The sequence below is a fragment of the Marmota marmota genome, unplaced genomic scaffold (assembly GCF_001458135.2).
Source record: "Marmota marmota marmota unplaced genomic scaffold, marMar, whole genome shotgun sequence".
Classification (NCBI taxonomy): Eukaryota; Metazoa; Chordata; class Mammalia; order Rodentia; family Sciuridae; genus Marmota; species Marmota marmota.
The window spans coordinates 76865844-76887131 of record NW_026000026.1 but is presented as its reverse complement, the minus strand read 5'-3'; the positions used below and the strand labels follow the sequence as shown (position 1 = coordinate 76887131).

The window sequence follows — 21288 nt, the reverse complement described above, 5'->3', positions numbered from 1 at the left end:
TATTGCTTCAGATGTTACAAAACCCCATGTCTTCTAGTACAAAAACTCAAGTTATTAGATACAACCTTCAAACTATAAGTGTTTAGTAAGTCCCCAGACCCCAGCTAGATAAGGTGAAAGTCAAGCAGTAAGAAGAAACATGGATTCTCATTTGGGGACACCAGGATTGAATTTTATGGAAAAAAGAAATCATATTAGAAGTTAATCGATCTGACCTCTGCCACAGAGGTCACAATAACTTAGTTGTTGGAGTTATTGTCTATTACCTCTTTGACATGATGAATAATTATGTGTCAATTATGATGTGAGGACTTCATATACCTTAACACCATTTAATTCTCTAAACCTATGTGGCCATTATCAACTGTTATCTCCATTTTGTGGATTAGGCAAAAAATAAGTAAGTAAGTAAATAAATAAATAAATACTTGAAAGGTGAAGTGTTTTGGTTAAATCCACCCAGCCAGCAAGTAGCAGAGCTGGAGTTTAAATCAAGTTTTGTCTGATGCCACAATCAGTTTTGTTCCAAGCCACCTCTGGGTCTCAAAAGAAATATGTACAAAATATTTGTGAAGAATAAAGGTGAATCAGTAACACATCTAGGAAGGGGAAAGTGTGAGGCTGTGGGGGTGTTGGGTGTCAGAATAGTTTTGAGGATGCAACTTTGGGTCCTTGACTACCAACACTAAGATCTCAGGAGCTGGGACAGTGTATAAAGTTGGGAGCTAGAGTCAGGTCCCCTGTGATTTTATTCCTACCTTTTCGGTGCCATTTCTTGAGTTTTCTGGTTTCACCAGGATTGATGGTGGGGCAGATGCGGGTGGTTTTGGCGGAGGCTCACTCTTGATGGGGATTTCCTTGCCTTCCATGATGACTGAACTGGCTGTCGAGTGGATCCTGGCATCGCTGCCTCTGCTGACGCAGGTGAGGGCAGGCTCCCCAGTGGGAGTTGGTGTGGGTCCCATCTCCACCACCACCGTTGATGGGGAGGACGGGATCCCCTGAGACTGGTAGAACTGGAACTGCTGAGGCTGTACCACCATGGTGGGATTGCGTCTGAGGGAACCCACCATGAAGGAGGGGATCCCTGACTGCACCGATCTCTGCAGGGATCCATCTAGGGGATTATATGACAGAGATATCAGCAACAGCGGTGGCTGACAGCAGGTTGGGTCAGGGCTGGGTAAGCAGTGTGTCCTGATATCCCAGAATAGTCAAGTGCTTTCCTAATTTGACTGAGCTCACATTCTCCTGGGGTCTTTCAAAGGTAACCTTATTCTTTTTTTAGTGCTGTTTGCTGGCAGCAAGTAACTGGCTAGCTGAATGGTGTGTGTGTGTGTGTGTGTGTTGTCAGAAGGACTATTGCTTCCATTCACCTCTCTCTCTCTCTCTCTCTCTCTCTCTCGTGTGATTTGGTGTGATCTTGATATGTCTATTACACACACACACACACTTATGTTCACACTCTCCTACTTTCTCCCTCTAGGCCTTAAAGACAGAGTGTGAAGAAGAGTGACACAAAGACAGCTTCACAGTGAGAAGCAGGCACACCAAAGAGGAAATGAAAAACAGAGCCAGACACAGAAAGAAAACAGCAATTGAGAAACACAAGAGACAGACAACTGAGAAGGACAAGAGGGAGGGAAAGAAGAAAAGAGAGAGAAGAGGGGACCAGAGGACTCTAATCAGCTACTTGCATCAGAAAGTTCTAGCAGAAGCTTTAGTCATGAGGTGGTGAGGATGCTTTTTGTGGGGGTATTCAGGGGTGAGTGGAAATAAGTGCATGTGCCAGACCAGACATGACTAGTCAGGGCAGAATCTTCCAGACGGAGGCAGATTCATAAATGTCATTCTGGAGTTAGGACTGCATGTGCGGTGAGCTTAGCAAGGTCTCATGACCTAAATCTGGAGAGGAGAGTCACACCTTCTCCCTCAGTACCCTCACTGTTAACTGGAGATGATAACAGCTCATCATAGGATGTGGTGAGGATCTCATCTTATGATGGGTACCCAGTGGTAGTCAGTGCCGGAATGTAAGAGTGCCCCACTCTTATTAGCTATCATTATTTGGGGTAAAGAACCACATAACCTGAAAATTCAAAGTTCAAGAGTTTGGTTTCACCCTTTCCTGAACTCATTTTTTTTTCTTTCTTTAACATTGAGCTAGTCCTTCGTCAGCATAAAGAAGCCATTCCTTCCCCTGAAATTCTCTAAAGACAGGAGATCCCACCTTTTCTGCACATGGCCTGTAGGTGACCTGGAGAAACCAGGATTCATTGGGACTGTCAGGAAGACCCCCTGAGAAGCACTGTGGGACATTTCCCAAAGGGTTCCCAGTATTTGGGGGAGGCATAGGAATGTCCCAGCCAGAGCTGTTAGTCTTTCGTGAAACCCCATGGACACATGTTTGAATCAAAGTCGTTTGCATCTAGCACAGAAGGTCTGAGCCAAGGCCAAGTTCTGCTCTGTGGCTCTCTGTCAAGCCGAATGGGAACATGAAACGCAGAAGGCTCACCAAACACAGTTGGTGTTTTCAGCTGTTTGCTGCTAGCAAGCCCGCCACCATTTACACAAGTCTGACCTTTCAGTTTGAACATTTATTTTTTCACTGACAGTCCTGTGAGGTGTACATGGTCAATCTCCTGTCATTTCTCTTCACTTTGGGGAGATGGATAGCTTGACCAGCCCCACCTTGAGGAAAAGGGAGAAGAAGAAAGCCTCTGGGACTTGGGAAGTCAAAGCAACACTGGGCAGGCATGTCCTCAGATGCCCATAAACATGTGAAAAATCGTCTTCCTGCCTATTTATCTTGTGAGCTTCTAATTTTCAAAAGATTGAGTGCTTTCTTATTGCATGTGCATATAATGCAAGCAGTCAGAGCTTCAAGCCGATCAAGATTTATGTGCAGGTGTCAGAGAGTGTATTAAATTGCAAGCCACTGAGGATGGGCCGAATTCTCTGCATTCCTCATTGGTCCAGAATGAGAGTGAACCCTTTCAACCCTAAACAAATTCATGCTCTGGATGGACGAAACTCTTTATTTGTAGCAGCAATGATATAATTTATTTACTAATAAAAGTTATTTTACTAATAAAATGATACAATTTTTGAAAAGGCAAATGTTTCTTGAGAGCTTCTATGCCAGGCACTGTACTGATGTTGTTCAGATTATTTTATTAGATCTATATAGTGATGCTGATGAGACAGGTATTATTTTTATTTCCATTTTACAAATGAGAACACTTAAGTCTGATGAGATTAGTAACTTCCCAAGGCTATTGTGATGGAATTACTTATTTGTGTGTGTGTGTGTGTGTGTGTGTGTGTGTTGAGAGGGGAGGAAGAGGTAGGAGCAAGAGGCAAAGGCAGGAGGTACAGCTGGGTGGAATTAAGTGACCAGAGCAGTGAGCCTGGTGACCAGGGAAGTGGGAAACACAGGGACAGAACAGAGGGGAGATATTTGCTTTCTTTCTCTTGGGAAATTTCCCCACATGGCATATTATCCCACAGGTTTCTCTTCTTCCCAAACTATTCATATTATATTTTCAAGTCTAATCACTTGTTTAAATTTGTTAAACCACTTATTAAGATTGCAAGAGGGTTTGCAGAGCCTAGTTTAAATCAGGAAATCATATTTACTGCACTTGGCTGGTTACAAATGAAGAAAACCTTGATGTTTTGTAGAAGAGAGAGTCAGACACTTCTGAAAATGGGAACTTATTTAGAAGTTTAATATGTTGAGAGATAAAAGCATAGTTCTTGAAATGACAAGTCTGTATGTATTGCCATATTGAAATGTATATGTTACGTAGGTAAAAATAAAATAAAAGCAAAGTGCAGAGCAGTGTTATGAATGTGACTGATTGGTGTGTCTTTCTATCTATCTAGAAAAAACTTCAAACTGAGGGTTAAGGAGATAAGGGAAACCTGCTTTGAATACTTTTTATGCTAGAATTTTTTAACCCTGTGCATACATCACATAAATAGCAGGGACTCTGAGCACTGCTCTATTCTTGCTTCCTCTCCTGAGCTCTGGAGCACCCAAACCTTGGGGGCTTCCCTAGAGCATAGTTTGGGAAGCCCTGGCCCAGCAAAGGTTTGGTCAGCCTGTCTTAATAAGAACCAACATTCACCTTGGCTGTGTGACACTTAGGACTATCATCCCAGCCATTCACTGTGCATGCAAAAAGTGACTCAGGGCAGGGACTTCCAGTTGATCATTTGGTAAAAAACACATTAGGGAATTGCAAATTTTCATCTTAAAGCCAAGATCTTGCTTTAGTGAAAATCACCCTGTGTACCTGGGGTTGCACCCTGCTGCCATCGGCTAACTCTAGGCACATACCTCTGTGCCACCACTTACTCTTTCTCATGCTGCTCCGCCCTTTCCGAAGAGACCCTTGTCCTAAATTTCCAGTTGCATTCTTCACAGGGTTGACTACCGTGGTGGGCACAAAGATGGATTTGAAGGGACGGCTTTGCTGGGGATCACCTTCTGAAATGCTGCCTTGGGAGGACACAGAGGAGGTGGATAATGTCCATGTGGCATAGAGATCAGGGTTCCGGGAATCTGGAAAACTAGAGGTCTTTCTAGTTGTTGTTAAAAAGAGAGAGAGAGAGAGAGAGAGAGAGAGAGAGAGAGAGAGAGAGGGGAAAGGGAGAAAGAAATATTCACTCAAGAGTCTTACTTTAAAAAGCCATCAGCAACCAACCACATACCAAATGTGACCACTCCCCGCTTCTTCCTACTATACACATTCATACTGAGACCCTGCTGGAGCTGGAAGACTTGAATTCTGCCCGGAATAAACCAAAAAAACAGCAGGTATACTCTAGGCATGTATCTGAAAGACCCTGATAATTCAGCCTTGGGCTCTGATTTTTAAGAACAGCATTAAAGTTTTATAAAACAACAATTCCTTAGCCATTATTTCTAGCCTGAAGCTCGCTGAACTGCTCTGGCAGTGGCTGTCATTTCCCATGCCTTTCTTTTCCGTTTACCCAATCTAGCCACCACATCACATCTCCTCCTGAGTGGTCCATCAATCACCTTGTCACCTGTTGATAAAGTAGCCTCTGCTAATTCCCTGGAAAGAGCAAACGCAACCAAGGTTTTGGCTGCCTTTCTGTCAGTGCCTCTAGATTTCTGGTAGGCCACTTCCCCTCAATTCTCCTCCTTTATCTCTCTCTCTCTCTCTCTCTCTCTCTCTCTCTAACTAGAGTTTTATAGTTATAGACAATACCTGGGTTCATCCCAACAAATTCACACTGCATGGAAATTAATCTAATTTCCCTCTTGTCCTCTTCTCCCCTCTGCCATTTCCCTTCCTCTATTCTACTAGACTTTTCGCTTGTCCTTTATTTGACTCTAGCTTCTGTATATGAGAGAAACATTTAACCTTTGAGTTTCTAAGTTTGGCTAATTTCACTTAGCACCATGTTCTCCATTTCCATCCGTTTACTGGCAAATGCCATAACTTCATTCTTTTTTATGGCTTAGAAGAATTCTATTGTATATATGTACCACAGTTTCTTAATCCATTCATCTATTGGTGGGCATCTGGGCTGATTCCATAATTTAGCTAGTGTGAATTGTGCTCCTGTACACACTGAGGTGGCTGTATCACTGTAGTATGCCCATTTTAGGTCTTTTGGGAAAACACCAAGGAGTGGGATAGCTGGGTCATATAGTGATTGGTTCCATCCCTTGTTTTTTGAGGAGCCTCCATACTGCTTCCCAGAGTGGTTGTACCAGTGTGCAGTCCCACCAACTAGGTACAACTGTACCATTATCCACCACCTTGCCAGCATTTATTATTGTTCATATTCTTGATCATTGCAATTCTGACTAGAGTGAGGTGAAATCTTAGTGTAGTTTTGTTTTGCATTTCCCTAATTGCTAAAGATGCTGAAAATTTTTTCTTATATTTGTTGGCCATTTGTGTTTCTTCTTTTGAGAAGTTTCTCTTTAATTCTTTTGCCCATTTATCGATTGGGTTACTTGTGGGGTTTTGGTGTTTTTTGAGTTATTTATATATGTATATTATGGAGATTAATGCTCTGAGGTGCAGGTGGCAAAGATTTTCTCCCAAGCAGAAATTTGTTAGTTCGATGGCATCCTATTTATTCTTAATTTTATTTCTTGTACTTTGGGGCTCTTGTTAAAGAAGTTGGTGCCAACACCTATATAATGGAGTGTTGACCCTGTTACTTCTAGCAGCTGTAATATTTCTGGTCTAATTCCTAAGTCTTTGATCCATTTCAATTTGAATTTTGTGCTGGGTCAGAGATAAGGGTCTACTTCTATTTTTCTATATATAGCTATCCAGTTTTCCCAGAACTATTTGTTAAAAAGGCTACCCTTTCTCCAAAATATATATCTATATATTTTCTATTAAAGTACCTTTGTCAAATATCAGGTGGCTAGGTATGTGAATTTGTCTTTGTGTCTTCTATTCTGTTCCATTGGTCTTCATGTCTATTTTGATGCTAATACCATGCTGTTTTTGTTACATTTGTATAATTTCAGATCAAGTATTGAAATGCCTCCTGCTTTGCTTTTCTTGCTTAGAATTGCTTTGGCTATTCTGGGTCTCTTATTCTTCCAAATACATTTAAGAATTGTTTTTTTCTAATTATGTGAGGAGTGTCATTGGTATTTTGATGAGGATTTCATTGAATCTGTATATTGCTTTCGATAGTGTGGCCATGTGGACAATATTGATTCTGCCTATGCAATAACATGAAATGTCTTTCCATCTTCGAAGAATTTTCTTTAATTTCTTTCTTCAGTGTTCTGTAATTTTCAATGTAGACCTCATTTATCTCCTAGGTTAGATTAATTCCCAAGGGTTTTTTTGTTTGTTTGTTTTTGAAGTTATTGTGACTGGAATGGTTTTCCTGATTTCTTCCTTGGCTGAATCACTGTTGGAATATAGCAAAGCTACTGATTTATGGGTGTTGATCTTATATATTCCTACTTTGTTAAACACATTTATAAGCTCTAGGAATCTTCTGGTGGAGATGTTTTGGGTTATCTAGATGTAGGATGTGGTTTAATAACGAGCCAGTATCACGTAAAGATAGGCAAAGTGTCATTTAATTGTGTCCTGCACCTGCCTCAAAAGTACATGCAGCCAGATACTGTAAGAACTGATGCTAGCAGAAAGGACCTTCTATCCGCAACTGTCAGCCTGCCTGGTCCCCATGGTGGTGTGATGCATAAAGGGGAGTGAGACTGTCCACCAGTGAGAGATCAGACTATATTCTGGAGATGAGATCTGGGCAGAGGAAAGCAATCCCCAGCATGAGCTCCATGGCAGAGCACAACTGATCTGTCTTTTGAACAGAGGCTGCAAAGAGCTGGATACTGCAAAGTGGATCAGCAACAGGAAAGACAGGTTTCAAAATTATTTCCAGCAGTAGCAGGAGCAGCAAGAATGGAATACAGCTAATTAGGCCCAAGCCAGCCTTATTCCACCAGTCCCTTCTTTGAATGGCTGTTTATGGTCTGAGGTCTGAACTCTTTTTTTTTTTCCTGAGCCCAGTACTGGGCCAGATTCCAGGAACTCCCAAATCCCAAGTCTCCCATGCAATACTGAGTTACTCTGTGTCTCTTGGCAAAAAGCTCAACACTTACCTAGCACTTTTTTCCCCCAACATCAAAGCACTTTGCTGAAATGTATTAATTAAGCCCCATGACATCCCAAACTGAAGACATTATGTCCTTATTTTCCAGAGGAGACAGAAAAGCATTTTGGACTTAAGTGGGAGGCAGTGGATGTTGCTTCTAAGTTGTTCCATTGAGCATGTCCCTGTGTCCTTTTGTCTGTTTGGTATGTTGTCCTTAAGAGCTTGCCCAGTATTCAAAGGTGCCTTACAAAGAGCAGCTCTTCTGGGCTCAGCACTAGCAGCAGTTTCCTGGTAAGGAGAAAGGTTGGACTTGACCATCTTGACATAGTCTGTGCAGAGAGTTAAAGGCCAAGGAGTGGCAATCCACTAGTCAATTTTCTCCACCCATAAGGCTACTTAGGTAGGCATATGTATCTGGGAAGACTGTAAGGAAAAAAAAAATATCCTGGCTAACTGGGCAGAAGAGAATTATTGGGAGGGCAGAGGGGGAGGAAAGAACTTAGTAGCAGATCTGAGGAGGGTGCAGAGGGCTCAGCAGAGGAATCTATAGGAGGAAGCCACAGATCAAATGCTGCTGTTGGTGCCCTCACTGTGCTAGGTTTTCCAACTTGCCTGCATCTTCCCTCTCCTGCTCAAGTGTTAAAGTCCCAAGAGGGAGCCTAATACTGGCTCAGCTTGACCCTTAGCTGCATGCAGGGTTGAGGAGGAAAAGGAGTATTGGGTTTGTTTGGTCTCTGAAAAGAGAGGAAACATCTTCCTCCTACCAAGACGACACACGAAGAAGGCAGTTCAAAGATATATTGGTGCTATTAAGAAGGGGTTTTGGGGGGAGAAGGAAGATGGCAGCGAGGGGAGTGCATTGCCCCCGTGTGCTGCTTCACTGTGTGGGAGTATGACAAGTCAGGACGGCTAAAGGATATCTTGTTAGGAATTTCCAGCAATAGTGGGGTGCTCCGGAACCTGGAGGAAGGATTTCCATCGCACGAGGATCGGCTACGGGGACTCAAACGCGAGAGGTTTGTCGCACGGAGGGTAACACTGCTTATTCAGCAAATCGCCCCGCGGCTAGAGTCTGCAGCGCGCGCTGGGAAACGAGGAGATAGCGACGCAGGGATACAGCGCTGCAGTTTCTGCCAGCCGTGCAAGCACCGTACTCAGGGCTGAATTCTGGGTTCGAGACGGGGGAAGGAAGCGGTCCATCTCGGTTCTCCACACCGGTCAGACCACAGAGGAGGCCAGCAGCCACCATGTTGGTAAACTGACGTCACCTCCCCTGTTTTCGACTGACCGCAGCTCATTCAGCCATAGATCAGGTAATTTCAGGCTGCAATTCGCCTGCGGCTTGCAGACAGATTGCTAGGGTTCAGCGCCTGGGTGCTTCTTAGAACCTGATCTTATCGGAGCGAACACCGAGCGCGGGGCGGCCGAGTTCCGGCTCCCGGAACCGTCCCGGAACCGCCCTGGCCCAGGGCTGCGGAGCCTGCGGAGGCTGCTTCTTGGACCCTGCTCCTATCAGAGCATACACCAAGCACTAAGCGGCCGAATTCCGGCTCCCGGAACTGAGCCCGCGGGGACTGCTTCTTGGAGCATACACTTATAGGAGCTTACACCGAGCACGGAGCGGCCGAGTTCCGGCTCCCGGAACTTCCCTGGACCGGGGCTAGGAGCCCGCGGAAACTGCTTCTCGGTCCGGGTCCTGCTGAGGGCCGGTCAGGACTCACCCGTTGCTTTGGTTGCCCGGCAAGGGGAACGAAATGCTGCCATTCGCATAGGATACCAACATGGCAGAGATCTGATGTCAGCAGAAAGCGGCGGAGGAGAGAACTTCATCAATACCAGCGGTGACATAAGCAGTTGGTCTCCTGGTAGGGGGGGTGAGGCACAGTCACCCGAGTCTCCTCAATTTGTCGTCGAGCCAGAGGGGAGGAGCCGGGCCGCCGCCAGCGCCCGGAGCAGGCCCAGCGGCTCGCCAGCGTGGTGACCGCGTGACCCCAATTGGAGAGGGGGCGGAGCGGAGCCGCCACCCGCACCCGCAAGGTGGGCAGACCCGCGACCCAGTGGTACATGGGCGTGGTAGGAGGGGCAGGGCAGAGCCGCCGTTCGCGCTTGCAAGGTAAACAGACCTGTGACAGCCTGGCGGGTCAGGCCCAGTGGCCTGCCAGTGTGGTACACATGTCACCCCAACTGGAGTAGGGGCAGAGCAGATCCTTCTCCCACGCCCGGATCAGGCCCTGCCGGTGTGGTGGTCACGTGACCCCAATTGGAGTGGGGGCGGAGCGGAACCGCCACCCGTGCCCGCAGGGTGAGCAGACCAGTGATCAAACTGCAGATCAGACCCAGGGGTCCGCAGGCGTGGTAGGAGGGGCAGGGCAGATCCGCCGCCCGCGCCTCCAAGGTAGGCAGACCTACAACAGACCGGCGGATCAGGCCCAGGAGCCTGCCGGCGTGGTACAAACACCACCCTAATTGGAGTAGTGGCAGAGCAGAGTCGCCGCCCGTGCCAGGAACAGGCCCAGCGTCCTGCAGGCGGGGTAGTCACGACACCCCAATTGGAGTAGGGGCAGAGTAGAACCTCCACCCGTGCCCGAAAGGTGGGCAGATCTGCGACCGACCAGCGGGACAGGCCCAGTGGCCTGCCGGTACGACAGACACGTCACCCCATTTGGAGTAGGGGCAGAGTAGAGCCGCCGCCCGCGTCTGCAGGGTAGGCAAACCTGCAACCGACTGGCGGATCAGGCCCGGTGGCCTGCCGGCGTGGTACACTCGTCACCCCAATTGGAGTAGGGGCAGAACAGAGCCGCCGCCAGCTCCCAGAACAGGCCCAGTGACCTGCCGGCGTGGTAGCCACGACACCCCAATTGGAATAAGGAGAGAGCAGAGCCGCCGCCCGCACCTGCAGGAAAGATACGCAAGCAGTATGAAAAGACAAGGAAAGAAAGGACCACAAGCAATGCAGGTCAACGCAACTTTAGAAGAGGTAACAGCTGCAGCAGATGGAATGTCAGATAAAGAATTCAGGATATACATGCTTCAGATGATCTGGAGTATCAAGGAAGACATTAAACAGCAAAATCAGACAATGAAAGATCACTTCGACAACGAATTACGCAAACAAATCCAGGAAGCAAAGGATCAACTATACAGGGAGATAGAGGTTATAAAAAACAAACAATCAGAAATCCTAGAAATGCAGGAAGCAATAAACCAACTTAAAAACTCAATGGAGAATACTACCAGCAGAGTAGAACACTTAGAAGATAGAACATCAGACAATGAAGACAAAGTATTTCAACTGGAAAAGAACATAGACAGCTCAGCAAGACTGTTAAGAAACCATGAGCAGAACATCCAAGAAATATGGGATAACATTAAGAGACCAAACTTAAGAGTCATTGGGATACAGGAAGGTACAGAGCTCCAAACCAAAGGAATGAGCAGTCTATTCAATGAAATAATACGAGAAAACTTCCCAGACTTGAAGAATGAGACAGAATCCCAAATCCTAGAAGCCTACAGGACGCCGAATGTGCAAAATCATAAGAGATCCACACCTAGACACATTATAATGAAGATGCCCAACATACAGAATAAGGAGAGAATTTTAAAAGCTACAAGAGAAAGGAAGCAGATTACATTTAGGGGTAAGCCAATCAGGATAACAGCTGATCTTTCAACACAGACTCTGAAAGCTAGAAGATCCTGGAATAACATATTTCAAACACTGAAAGAAAATGGGTTCCAACCAAGAATTGTGTATCCAGCGAAATTAAGCTTCAGGATGGAAGATGAAATTAAAACCTTCCACGATAAACAAAAGTTTAAAGAATTCGCAGCTAGAAAACCATCTCTTCAAAACATCCTCGCCAAAGCATTACAGGAAGAGGAAATGGAAAATAACAATGAAAACCAACAGTGGGAGGTAGGACAGTAAAGGGGGGGGAAATAATCAAAGAGGAAAACAAACCATGTTTAGTAACAGAAATAAACAAATATGGCTGGAAGAACAACCCATATCTCAATAATAACCCTAAATGTTAATGGCTTAAACTCACCAATTAAGAGACACAGGCTAGTAGAATGGATCACAAAACAAGACCCAACAATATGCTGCCTACAGGAGACGCATTTGATAGGAAAAGACATACATAGGCTGAAGGTGAAAGGTTGGGAAAAATCATATCACTCATATGGACTTCGGAAACAAGCAGGAGTGTCCATACTCATATCAAATAAAATAGATTTCAAGCCAAAGTTAATCAAAAGGGATAAAGAGGGACACTACATACTGCTTAAGGGAACCATACACCAACAAGACATAACAATCATAAATATTTATGCCCCAAACAATGGTGCAGCTATGTTCGTCAAACAAACTCTTCTCAAGTTCAAGAGTCTAATAGACCACCATACCATAATCATGGGAGACTTCAACACACCTCTCTCGCCACTGGACAGATCTTCCAAACAAAAGTTGAATAAGGAAACTATAGAACTCAATAACACTATTAATAACCTAGACCTAATTGACATATATAGAGTATACCACCCAACATCAAGCAGTTACACTTTTTTCTCAGCAGCACATGGATCCTTCTCAAAAATAGATCATATATTATGTCACAGGGCAACTCTTAGACAATATAAAGGAGTAGAGATAATACCATGCATCTTATCTGATCATAATGGAATGAAACTGAAAATCAACGATAAAAGAAGGAAGGAAAAAGCATACATCACTTGGAGAATGAACAATAGGTTACTGAATGATCAATGGGTTATAGAAGACATCAAGGAGGAAATTAAAAAATTCTTAGAGATAAATGAAAACACAGACACAACATATCGGAATCTATGGGACACATTGAAAGCAGTTCTAAGAGGAAAATTCATTGCTTGGAGTTCATTCCTTAAAAAAAGAAAAAACCAACAAATAAATGATCTCATACTTCATCTCAAAATCCTTGAAAAAGAAGAGCAAAACAACAGCAAAAGAAGTAGAAGGCAAGAAATAATTAAAATCAGAGCTGAAATTAATGAAATCGAAACAAAAGAAACAATTGAAAAAATTGACAAAACTAAAAGTTGGTTCTTTGAAAAAATAAACAAAATCGACAGACCCTTAGCGATGCTAGCGAAGAGAAGAAGAGAGAGAACTCAAATTACTAGCATACGGGATGAAAAAGGCAATATCACAACAGACACTTCAGAAATACAGAAGATAATCAAAAACTATTTTGAATCCTTATACTCCAATAAATTAGAAGATAGTGAAGGCATAGATAAATTTCTTAAGTCATATGATCTGCCCAGATTGAGTCAGGAGGATATAGACAACCTAAACAGACCAATATCAATTGAGGAAATAGAAGAAACCATCAAAAGACTACCAACTAAGAAAAGCCCAGGACCGGATGGGTATACAGCAGAGTTTTACAAAACCTTTAAAGAGGAACTAATACCAATACTTTTCAAGCTACTTCAGGAAATAGAAAAAGAGGGAGAACTTCCAAATTCATTCTACGAGGCCAACATCACCCTGATACCTAAACCAGACAAAGACACTTCAAAGAAAGAAAACTACAGACCAATATCTCTAATGAACCTAGATGCAAAAATCCTCAATAAAATTCTGGCGAATCGGATACAAAAACATATCAAAAAAATTGTACACCATGATCAAGTAGGATTCATCCCTGGGATGCAAGGCTGGTTCAATATACGGAAATCAATAAATGTTATTCACCACATCAATAGACTTAAAAATAAGAACCATATGATCATCTCGATAGATGCGGAAAAAGCATTCGACAAAGTACAGCATCCCTTTATGTTCAAAACTCTAGAAAAACTAGGGATAACAGGAACATACCTCAATATTGTAAAAGCAATCTATGCTAAGCCTCAGGCTAGCATCATTCTGAATGGAGAAAAACTGAAGGCATTCCCTCTAAAATCTGGAACAAGACAGGGATGCCCTCTCTCTCCACTTCTGTTCAACATAGTTCTCGAAACACTGGCCAGAGCAATTAGACAGACGAAAGAAATTAAAGGCATCAAAATAGGAAAAGAAGAACTTAAATTATCACTATTTGCAGATGATATGATTCTATACCTAGCAGACCCAAAAGGCTCTACAAAGAAACTATTAGAGCTAATAAATGAATTCAGCAAAGTGGCAGGATATAAAATCAACACGCATAAATCAAAGGCATTCCTGTATATCAGCGACAAATCCTCTGAAATGGAAATGAGGACAACCACTCCATTCACAATATCTTCAAAAAAAATAAAATACTTGGGAATCAACCTAACAAAAGAGGTGAAAGACTTATACAATGAAAACTACAGAACCCTAAAGAGAGAAATAGAAGAAGATCTTAGAAGATGGAAAAATATACCCTGTTCATGGATAGGCAGAACTAACATCATCAAAATGGCGATATTACCAAAAGTTCTCTATAGGTTTAATGCAATGCCAATCAAAATCCCAACGGCATTTCTTGTAGAAATAGAGAAAGCAATCATGAAATTCATATGGAAAAATAAAAGACCCAGAATAGCAAAAACAATGCTAAGCAGGAAGTGTGAATCAGGCGGTATAGCGATACCAGACTTCAAACTATACTACAGAGCAATAGTAACAAAAACAGCATGGTACTGGTACCAAAACAGGCGGGTGGACCAATGGTACAGAATAGAGGACACAGAAACCAATCCACAAAACTACAACTATCTTATATTTGATAAAGGGGCTAAAAGCATGCAATGGAGGAAGGATAGCATCTTCAACAAATGGTGCTGGGAAAACTGGAAATCCATATGCAACAAAATGAAACTGAATCCCTTTCTCTCGCCATGCACAAAAGTTAATTCAAAATGGATCAAGGAGCTTGATATCAAATCAGAGACACGCCGTCTGATAGAAGAAAAAGTTGGCTACGATCTACATACTGTGGGGTCGGGCTCCAAATTCCTCAATAGGACACCCATAGCACAAAAGTTAATAACTAGAATCAACAAATGGGACTTACTCAAACTAAAAAGTTTTTTCTCAGCAAAAGAAACAATAAGAGAGGTAAATAGGGAGCCTACACCCTGGGAACAAATCTTTACTCCTCACACTTCAGATAGAGCCCTAATATCCAGAGTATACAAAGAACTCAAAAAATTAGACAATAAGAGAACAAACAACCCAATCAACAAATGGGCCAAGGACCTGAACAGACACTTCTCAGAGGAGGACATACAGTCAATCAACAAGTACATGAAAAAATGCTCACCATCTCTAGCTGTCAGAGAAATGCAAATCAAAACCACCCTAAGATACCATCTCACTCCAGTAAGATTGGCAGCCATTATGAAGTCAAACAACAACAAGTGCTGGCGAGGATGTGGGGAAAAGGGTACACTTGTACATTGCTGGTGGGACTGCAAATTGGTGCAGCCAATTTGGAAAGCAGTATGGAGATTTCTTGGAAAGCTGGGAATGGAGCCACCATTTGACCCAGCTATTCCCCTTCTTGGTCTATTCCCTAAAGACCTAAAAAGAGCATGCTACAGGGACACTGCTACATCGATGTTCATAGCAGCACAATTCACAATAGCAAGACTGTGGAACCAACCTAGATGCCCTTCAATAGACGAATGGATAAAAAAAATGTGGCATTTATACACAATGGAGTATTACTCTGCATTAAAAAATGACAAAATCATAGAATTTACAGGGAAATGGATGGCATTAGAGCAGATTATGCTAAGTGAAGCTAGCCAATCCCTAAAAAACAAATGCCAAATGTCTTCTTTGATATAAGGAGAGTAACTAAGAACAGAGTAGGGACGAAGAGCAGGAGAAGAAGATTAACATTTAACAGGGATGAGAGGTGGGAGGGAAAGGGAGAGAGAAGGGAAATTGCATGGTAATGGAAGGAGACCCTCAGGGTTATACAGTGGAGGGGGTAGAGAGAGAGGAGGGGAGGGGAGGGGAGAGGTGGGGAGGGGGGAGGGTGGAGGATGGGAAAGGCAGCGGAGCACAACAGACACTAGTATGGCAATATGTAAATCAATGGATGTGTAACTGATGTGATTCTGCAATCTGTGTATGGGGTGAAGGTGGGAGTTCATAACCCACTTGAATCAAAGTGTGGAATATGATATGTCAAGAAATTTGTAATGTTTTGAACAACCCACAATAAAAAAATTAAAAAAAAAAAAAGAAGGGGTTTTGGGGGGGTGCTGGGAATATAGCTCAGTTGGTAGAGTGCTTGCCTCATATGCACAAGGCCCTGGGTTAATCCCCAGCATTGCAGAAAAAAAAAAAGAGGGGTTTGGGGGCTGGAGTTGTGGCTCAATGGCAGAGCACTTGCCTACTTGCCTAGCACATGTGAGGCACTGGGTTTTATCCTCAGTACCACATAAAAATAAATAAATAAAATAAACTATGCTGTCCATCTACAATTATAAAAAAATAAAAAGTAAAAGAAAAAGAAGAAGTTTGGTCAGGCACCTTGGCACATATTTATAATTCCACACACACCTATAATAGGAGGCTGAGGTAGGAGGATCGTGTGTTCAAAGGCAGTCTTGGCAAATCTGTGAGAACCTGTCTTAAAATAAAATTTAAACAGGCTCAGTGGTAGAGCACCACTGGGTTAAATACTTAGTGCCAAAAAAAAAAAAAAAAGGAAGGGGTTTGGATGTTGGACAGATGAAAAGTTTGAAAATTTGACAAATGTTCTATACAACCTGAGCTTATGGATGTCTCCAGGATCTGGGAAGAGACTTCACTGTGGCAGAGATTTAGTTGAGGTCAACAAGAACTGTGTAGGTTGGTGTCACCATTTAGTCTAGAGGGCTGGAACAGACTAGCGCAGAAGCCTTTTTGACTCTTGGTAGATAAAAGGCTCACTTGTTGAATCTTAACTCTAAACTTTGATGTTTTGGTCAATCCTTTTCTAAATCAATCTCCATACTTTGGCTGGCTCAGTTCATAAGAGATGATGCTAACAAGAGTAAAGTTTCCAGTGCTCAGGGTGCATCTACCTCTCCCAGCCCTGCTATTTTTACAAAAGGCTGCACTATACACCAAGAAGACTGGATGGCAGTGCAAGCTGTCACTACAAACAGAAAACAAAGACAAGGGAGGTTTTCCACCTGATGGAAAAAAGTCAAACAGAACCAAAGAACAGAAAGGAGAGGCTTGCCCGTGTGGCCCAACCCACTACATTCACCCACATCTCTTATTAACAGTAGTAGAAACTCAGCTGACAAAGGACAGCATTTTTCAGTCCTGAGACATGGGAAGAATGAAACTTCCCACAGTGGAAGGCCTGGCTAAGAATATGGCTTAGCTGCACCCAGATAGACAACTTGAGCATTTGTCATTCAAATCCAAGGTCAGTGGGAATGGGAACTTTCTTTATATCAGAAAGATCATCAAAGAAAGCATGGATTCTCTGTCATCTAATAACCTTAGGAGTATATTTTCTGACAGGCACTTGTTCTTCTTGGGAATGCTGCTTCCACATAAGAAAAATCATGCCTCAACATTAGTAGCAGCTCAAGCTATGCACATGTTCAGGTTTCTCTGAGCAGGGAGGGAGGACTCAGTGGTAATTCATGGTGCTGAGATTCCATCTACTGTCTCACGTACATTCACCTCAGAGGGGATGAGAACAGAAGCTCAGGGCTTGCCCAAGAGCACAACATATCATCCAGGAGAAGAGCCAAAGAGGAGAGGCAGGGAGCCTTGAGATCCATAGGGATAAAAACCTACATGCATTCTAGTTAGGGTGACCATATGTTCTGGTTTCTCCGGGAGACTTTCAGTTTATATCTGCTTATATCTGATCACCATTATTCTAATGTTCTTTGATGGCACAGCCAGGACTGGGCCTAGAGTTAAATGTAGAAGCAAATGCTCTACCTGTAGGCATGAGCCTTGGACAATTCTAGTTAGATTTCAGGGAAGCAATGGTTCTTAATTTAGAATAGGCATTTACCTTGCTCCTGTCACTTCTAAATCATTCCCCATCCTCTTCAAGACTTCCTGGCTTCGACTTGTATCATCAGACTCTACACCCACCCCTGCACCTTGTGTGGTCATTATTCATCCTCAGGGTCTGTGTGTCCTCTCATTCCTTGAAGACTGTAGCTTCTGGCTCTTTGTTGGTCTCTTGATAGAACTGATGCTATGATGATGACCTCATCTAATCTTAGGGCTTTAAATACCATCTGAAGCCTGGAGCGCTCTCTTAGATGCTAGACTTGTACATTCAACTTACCAACATCTTTACTCTAATTACTAATGGGCCTTTCTGACTTAGTCTGTTGCAAACTAAGCTGTTGCTTTCCCCATAACTCAATCTCCCCATCTTACGGTTTTCATCATCACCATCAGTAAAAGGCCACTCCCTTTGATAGTTAGCCAAGGCAAAAAACCGAGACTCACCTTGAATACTCTCTTCTTTCACATCTGATGTTTGAACTCTTAGAAAATCCTGTTGCCTCTAACTTCAGGGTACTTGTAGCATCTGTCCACTTTGGACTGTATCCACTTCACAACGCCCTGGTTCTATTTACAATCATCTCTCCCCAGCATTATTACAATATCCTCCTAACCAGTTTTTCTGTTTTTACTATTTTCTCTCTAGTCTATTCTCTTACTAGTTCGAAATTCCCAGCAGAAAGAGATACTCTGGTTAAACGTAAGTTAGATTCATGTCACTCCTCTATTCAAAACTCTGTAATAGGGTTAAAATGAAGTCCCTCATTATGACCTAGGACATTCTAGATGACCTCGTCTCCTACTATTCTCCCTCTCCCTTGTTCCAATTCGATTCTATTGGCCACTCCCACCTTAGAGCCTTTGTACTTGCTGTTCCTTTGGCTTAGAATTCACTTCTCTCACAGAATCACATGGTTCACATCTTTATTTCCTTCACTCCTCCTTCTTATTTCTGAGTAAGATCATCCCTGGTCAACCTATCTAAAATTATAACCCACCTCTACACAAATTCTATCCTACTCTCCTGACTTTTCTTCTTAGCCCTTAATCCACAATATGTATTACTTGTTTATCTTGTTCCCTATCTCTCTCACACTAGATCATAAGCTCCTGTGGGCAGAAATTCTACATATTTTGTTCATGGGTATTTCTACAGGGCCTAGAAAGGTGCCTGAAACATAATTGGCACTCAATAAATATTTACTGAAGTAATAATGACTGAGAGCATCAGTTACAGAACCCATTAGTTTGCCTCTTGGTAGTTTGGACTTTTTAATAAATTTCAAGAACCTTTCATTGAAAGAAACAACTAGGATCTTCTACTCCAACTTTCTGCCATGTGAAAAAAATATTTTTATGTAATCCTGGATCTGCGAGGACCTAGACTTTGCACTCTTTCTAGAAAGAGTGTTCTGTACCGTGCCAGCTAGCCTGGTGGAAAAATCTATGGGTTAGAAAATGCAGACTTTCTTTGAACCAAATCTTTCTCTCCAACTAACCTCCTAGTCTACTGTACTGCCCCTTCATGCAACAAATCTTCCTGGTTTACAATGTACTAAGACTCCTCTGTCCCTTGTCTTCTACAGGTTAAATGACCCAAGTGTCTTCATCAGTTTCTCCCGTGATGCAGTTTGATATTTCCTCACAATCTTTGATGCCCAACTCCAGACAAGGGCCCAACTAAGTGAAGATCTCCCAAAGTGGACATGACTCTAGATAGAACACCTCCCCCACCCAGGGTCCAATCACTTTCCCTGGAGTTGAGGCCTTCTAGTACATCATAAAGTCAGTGTTCTTCGGACTCCCTGTCTCGTGGCTTTGCCTGGGCTGATGTGGGGTAGAAGAAGGAGGAGTCATGGGTAGCTCTGGGGACTATGTGCATTGTGGCCATGTGAGGTGACAGGATAAATTGGATCAATGAAATCAATAGATATGCTGTGAAGTGGAAAAAAAGAAAAGGCTGGGAAAAACTGGTAGGAAGAGCACTGTGGGGTAACTAGCATTTTTGTTGGAGTGTGGGTGGGCGAGTGGTGGTCTGAATTCATGGAACTCTACCTGATGGTCTAACATCCTAGGAACGTTCCCAAGATGCTTTGGGAAGTCGTCTGCCCACATTTCCCAATTATTCCACTAGATGGAGTGTTGGGGTGTGATGTGGGACTTCTGGGACTTATGCAGAAGAAAACCTGAAATCTAGCTCTTCAATAGGCTTCTTAACTCTGCATAGCAGTTCCCTCACCTGTAAAATGACAAATACAAGATCCTTGGGAATAGCCAGTGAGTTAAAAGAGGCAAAGTGCCTGTCAACTCCCCTGAGCTGTAAGACAGTTAACTGTTTTTGCTATGTGTTTCTTTGAAGAGTTAGGAGGGTACGAGGGCAAAGGCTATTTCTTGGCCTATACTCTGGAAGATAATTGAGTCTGCCTCACTGCAACCCACAGAAGGCTTCTGGTCTAGGATGAAGCAACCTCCTGATGCCTAAGATTGGAGGGCACGCACCTGAAAATGGGGATGACATAGTTGTTTGGGAAGATGCCGACTCGCCCAGTGACCAAGGAGATGCCCCTCAGCCAGCCATCCTGGTGCTTCCCCAGGACCCTGATGCCTTCTCCCTTTTGCAGGTCCAGCTCGTCAGGTCCATGGGCTGAGTAGGAGTGTAGGGCTACAAACCTGGGAGACACAGGGGACCGGTGAGGGAAGAAGGGGACATGCTTGGTGGAGAGCATCAAGCCTGCCAATGGCAGAGGTAGTTGGAACCCCAGAATGCAGCAGCCCAGTGGTTAGCAATAATAACCTTTTAAAATGGAAATTAAAAAAAAAAGGGGAAACCTCATCATGTAGACAGATAAAAATGGTAAGCCTGGTTGAAACAGTCATGGAGGGGGAGGAGTACGACCTTCTCCATCTTCCTTTTCTTCCTCCATAGAGCACCACAGAACACTAATATAGGCCAACATTGGTACTAAAACAATTGGTAAACTGGCCTCAAATGGAGAAAGATGACCAAGGATTGGTAACAGAGATGAGTCTCAAACCTACAAGTAATGGTCTTCCACGACAGTGGAAGGATGCTTTTTTCACGACAGTGTAATGTGTCCTCCAAGAGAATGCTCATAACCAGCAAGGCTCAGGGGAGTGAGAAGTCAACACAGAACTCTCTGATCCACCCCTGTGACTGGGAGCATGGGGATGTCTGACTCCAGGAATGGCCCAAGGAGCTACCTGAATGTAGGCAGAGAAGCAAACATTGGGAAATAGGAGGCAGAGGTTAATTTTCTCTCTTTTTTGACACACAGTGAAACACAGACTGCTTGGTGAGATGGAGGACAGGGTGTTGCAATGGGCAAAAATGGCCTCTGGCTAAAGCAGAGACATTGCATCCTAAAGCCCACATGGGACTCAAGCAGGTAACATTAGGTAAGAGTCAGGGAAGACAACAGGGAATAGTGCCACTGGGGCTGAGGATGTGAGATTAGCTGCCCCACCAATGCTATTCAAGAAATAACCCATGTCGGGCCACTGGAATATGACCCTCAGGCCAGACATTAGCAAGTCCTAGATTCTAAACACTGAGATGCTTTATCAAAGAGGTCATGGTGTTCTCAGCTACAAGTTTGTTTGTCTTCCCAAAATGTTATATATATATATATATA

General features: G+C 43.4%; 1 protein-coding gene across 1 annotated transcript in view; it reads right to left on the bottom strand.

Annotated features, from left to right (window-relative positions):
• The window catches only part of Sh3rf2 (SH3 domain containing ring finger 2), a 136998-nt gene that overhangs the window by 17836 nt on the left and 97874 nt on the right, over window positions 1–21288 (bottom strand). The window contains exons 6-8 of the mRNA XM_048811873.1: window positions 20135–20404; window positions 4364–4590; window positions 759–1117 (exon numbers count right to left, since the gene is read on the bottom strand). Of these exons, the coding sequence (XP_048667830.1) occupies window positions 759–1117; window positions 4364–4590; window positions 20135–20404 (856 nt within the window). The remainder of the gene's footprint in view (window positions 1–758; window positions 1118–4363; window positions 4591–20134; window positions 20405–21288) is intronic.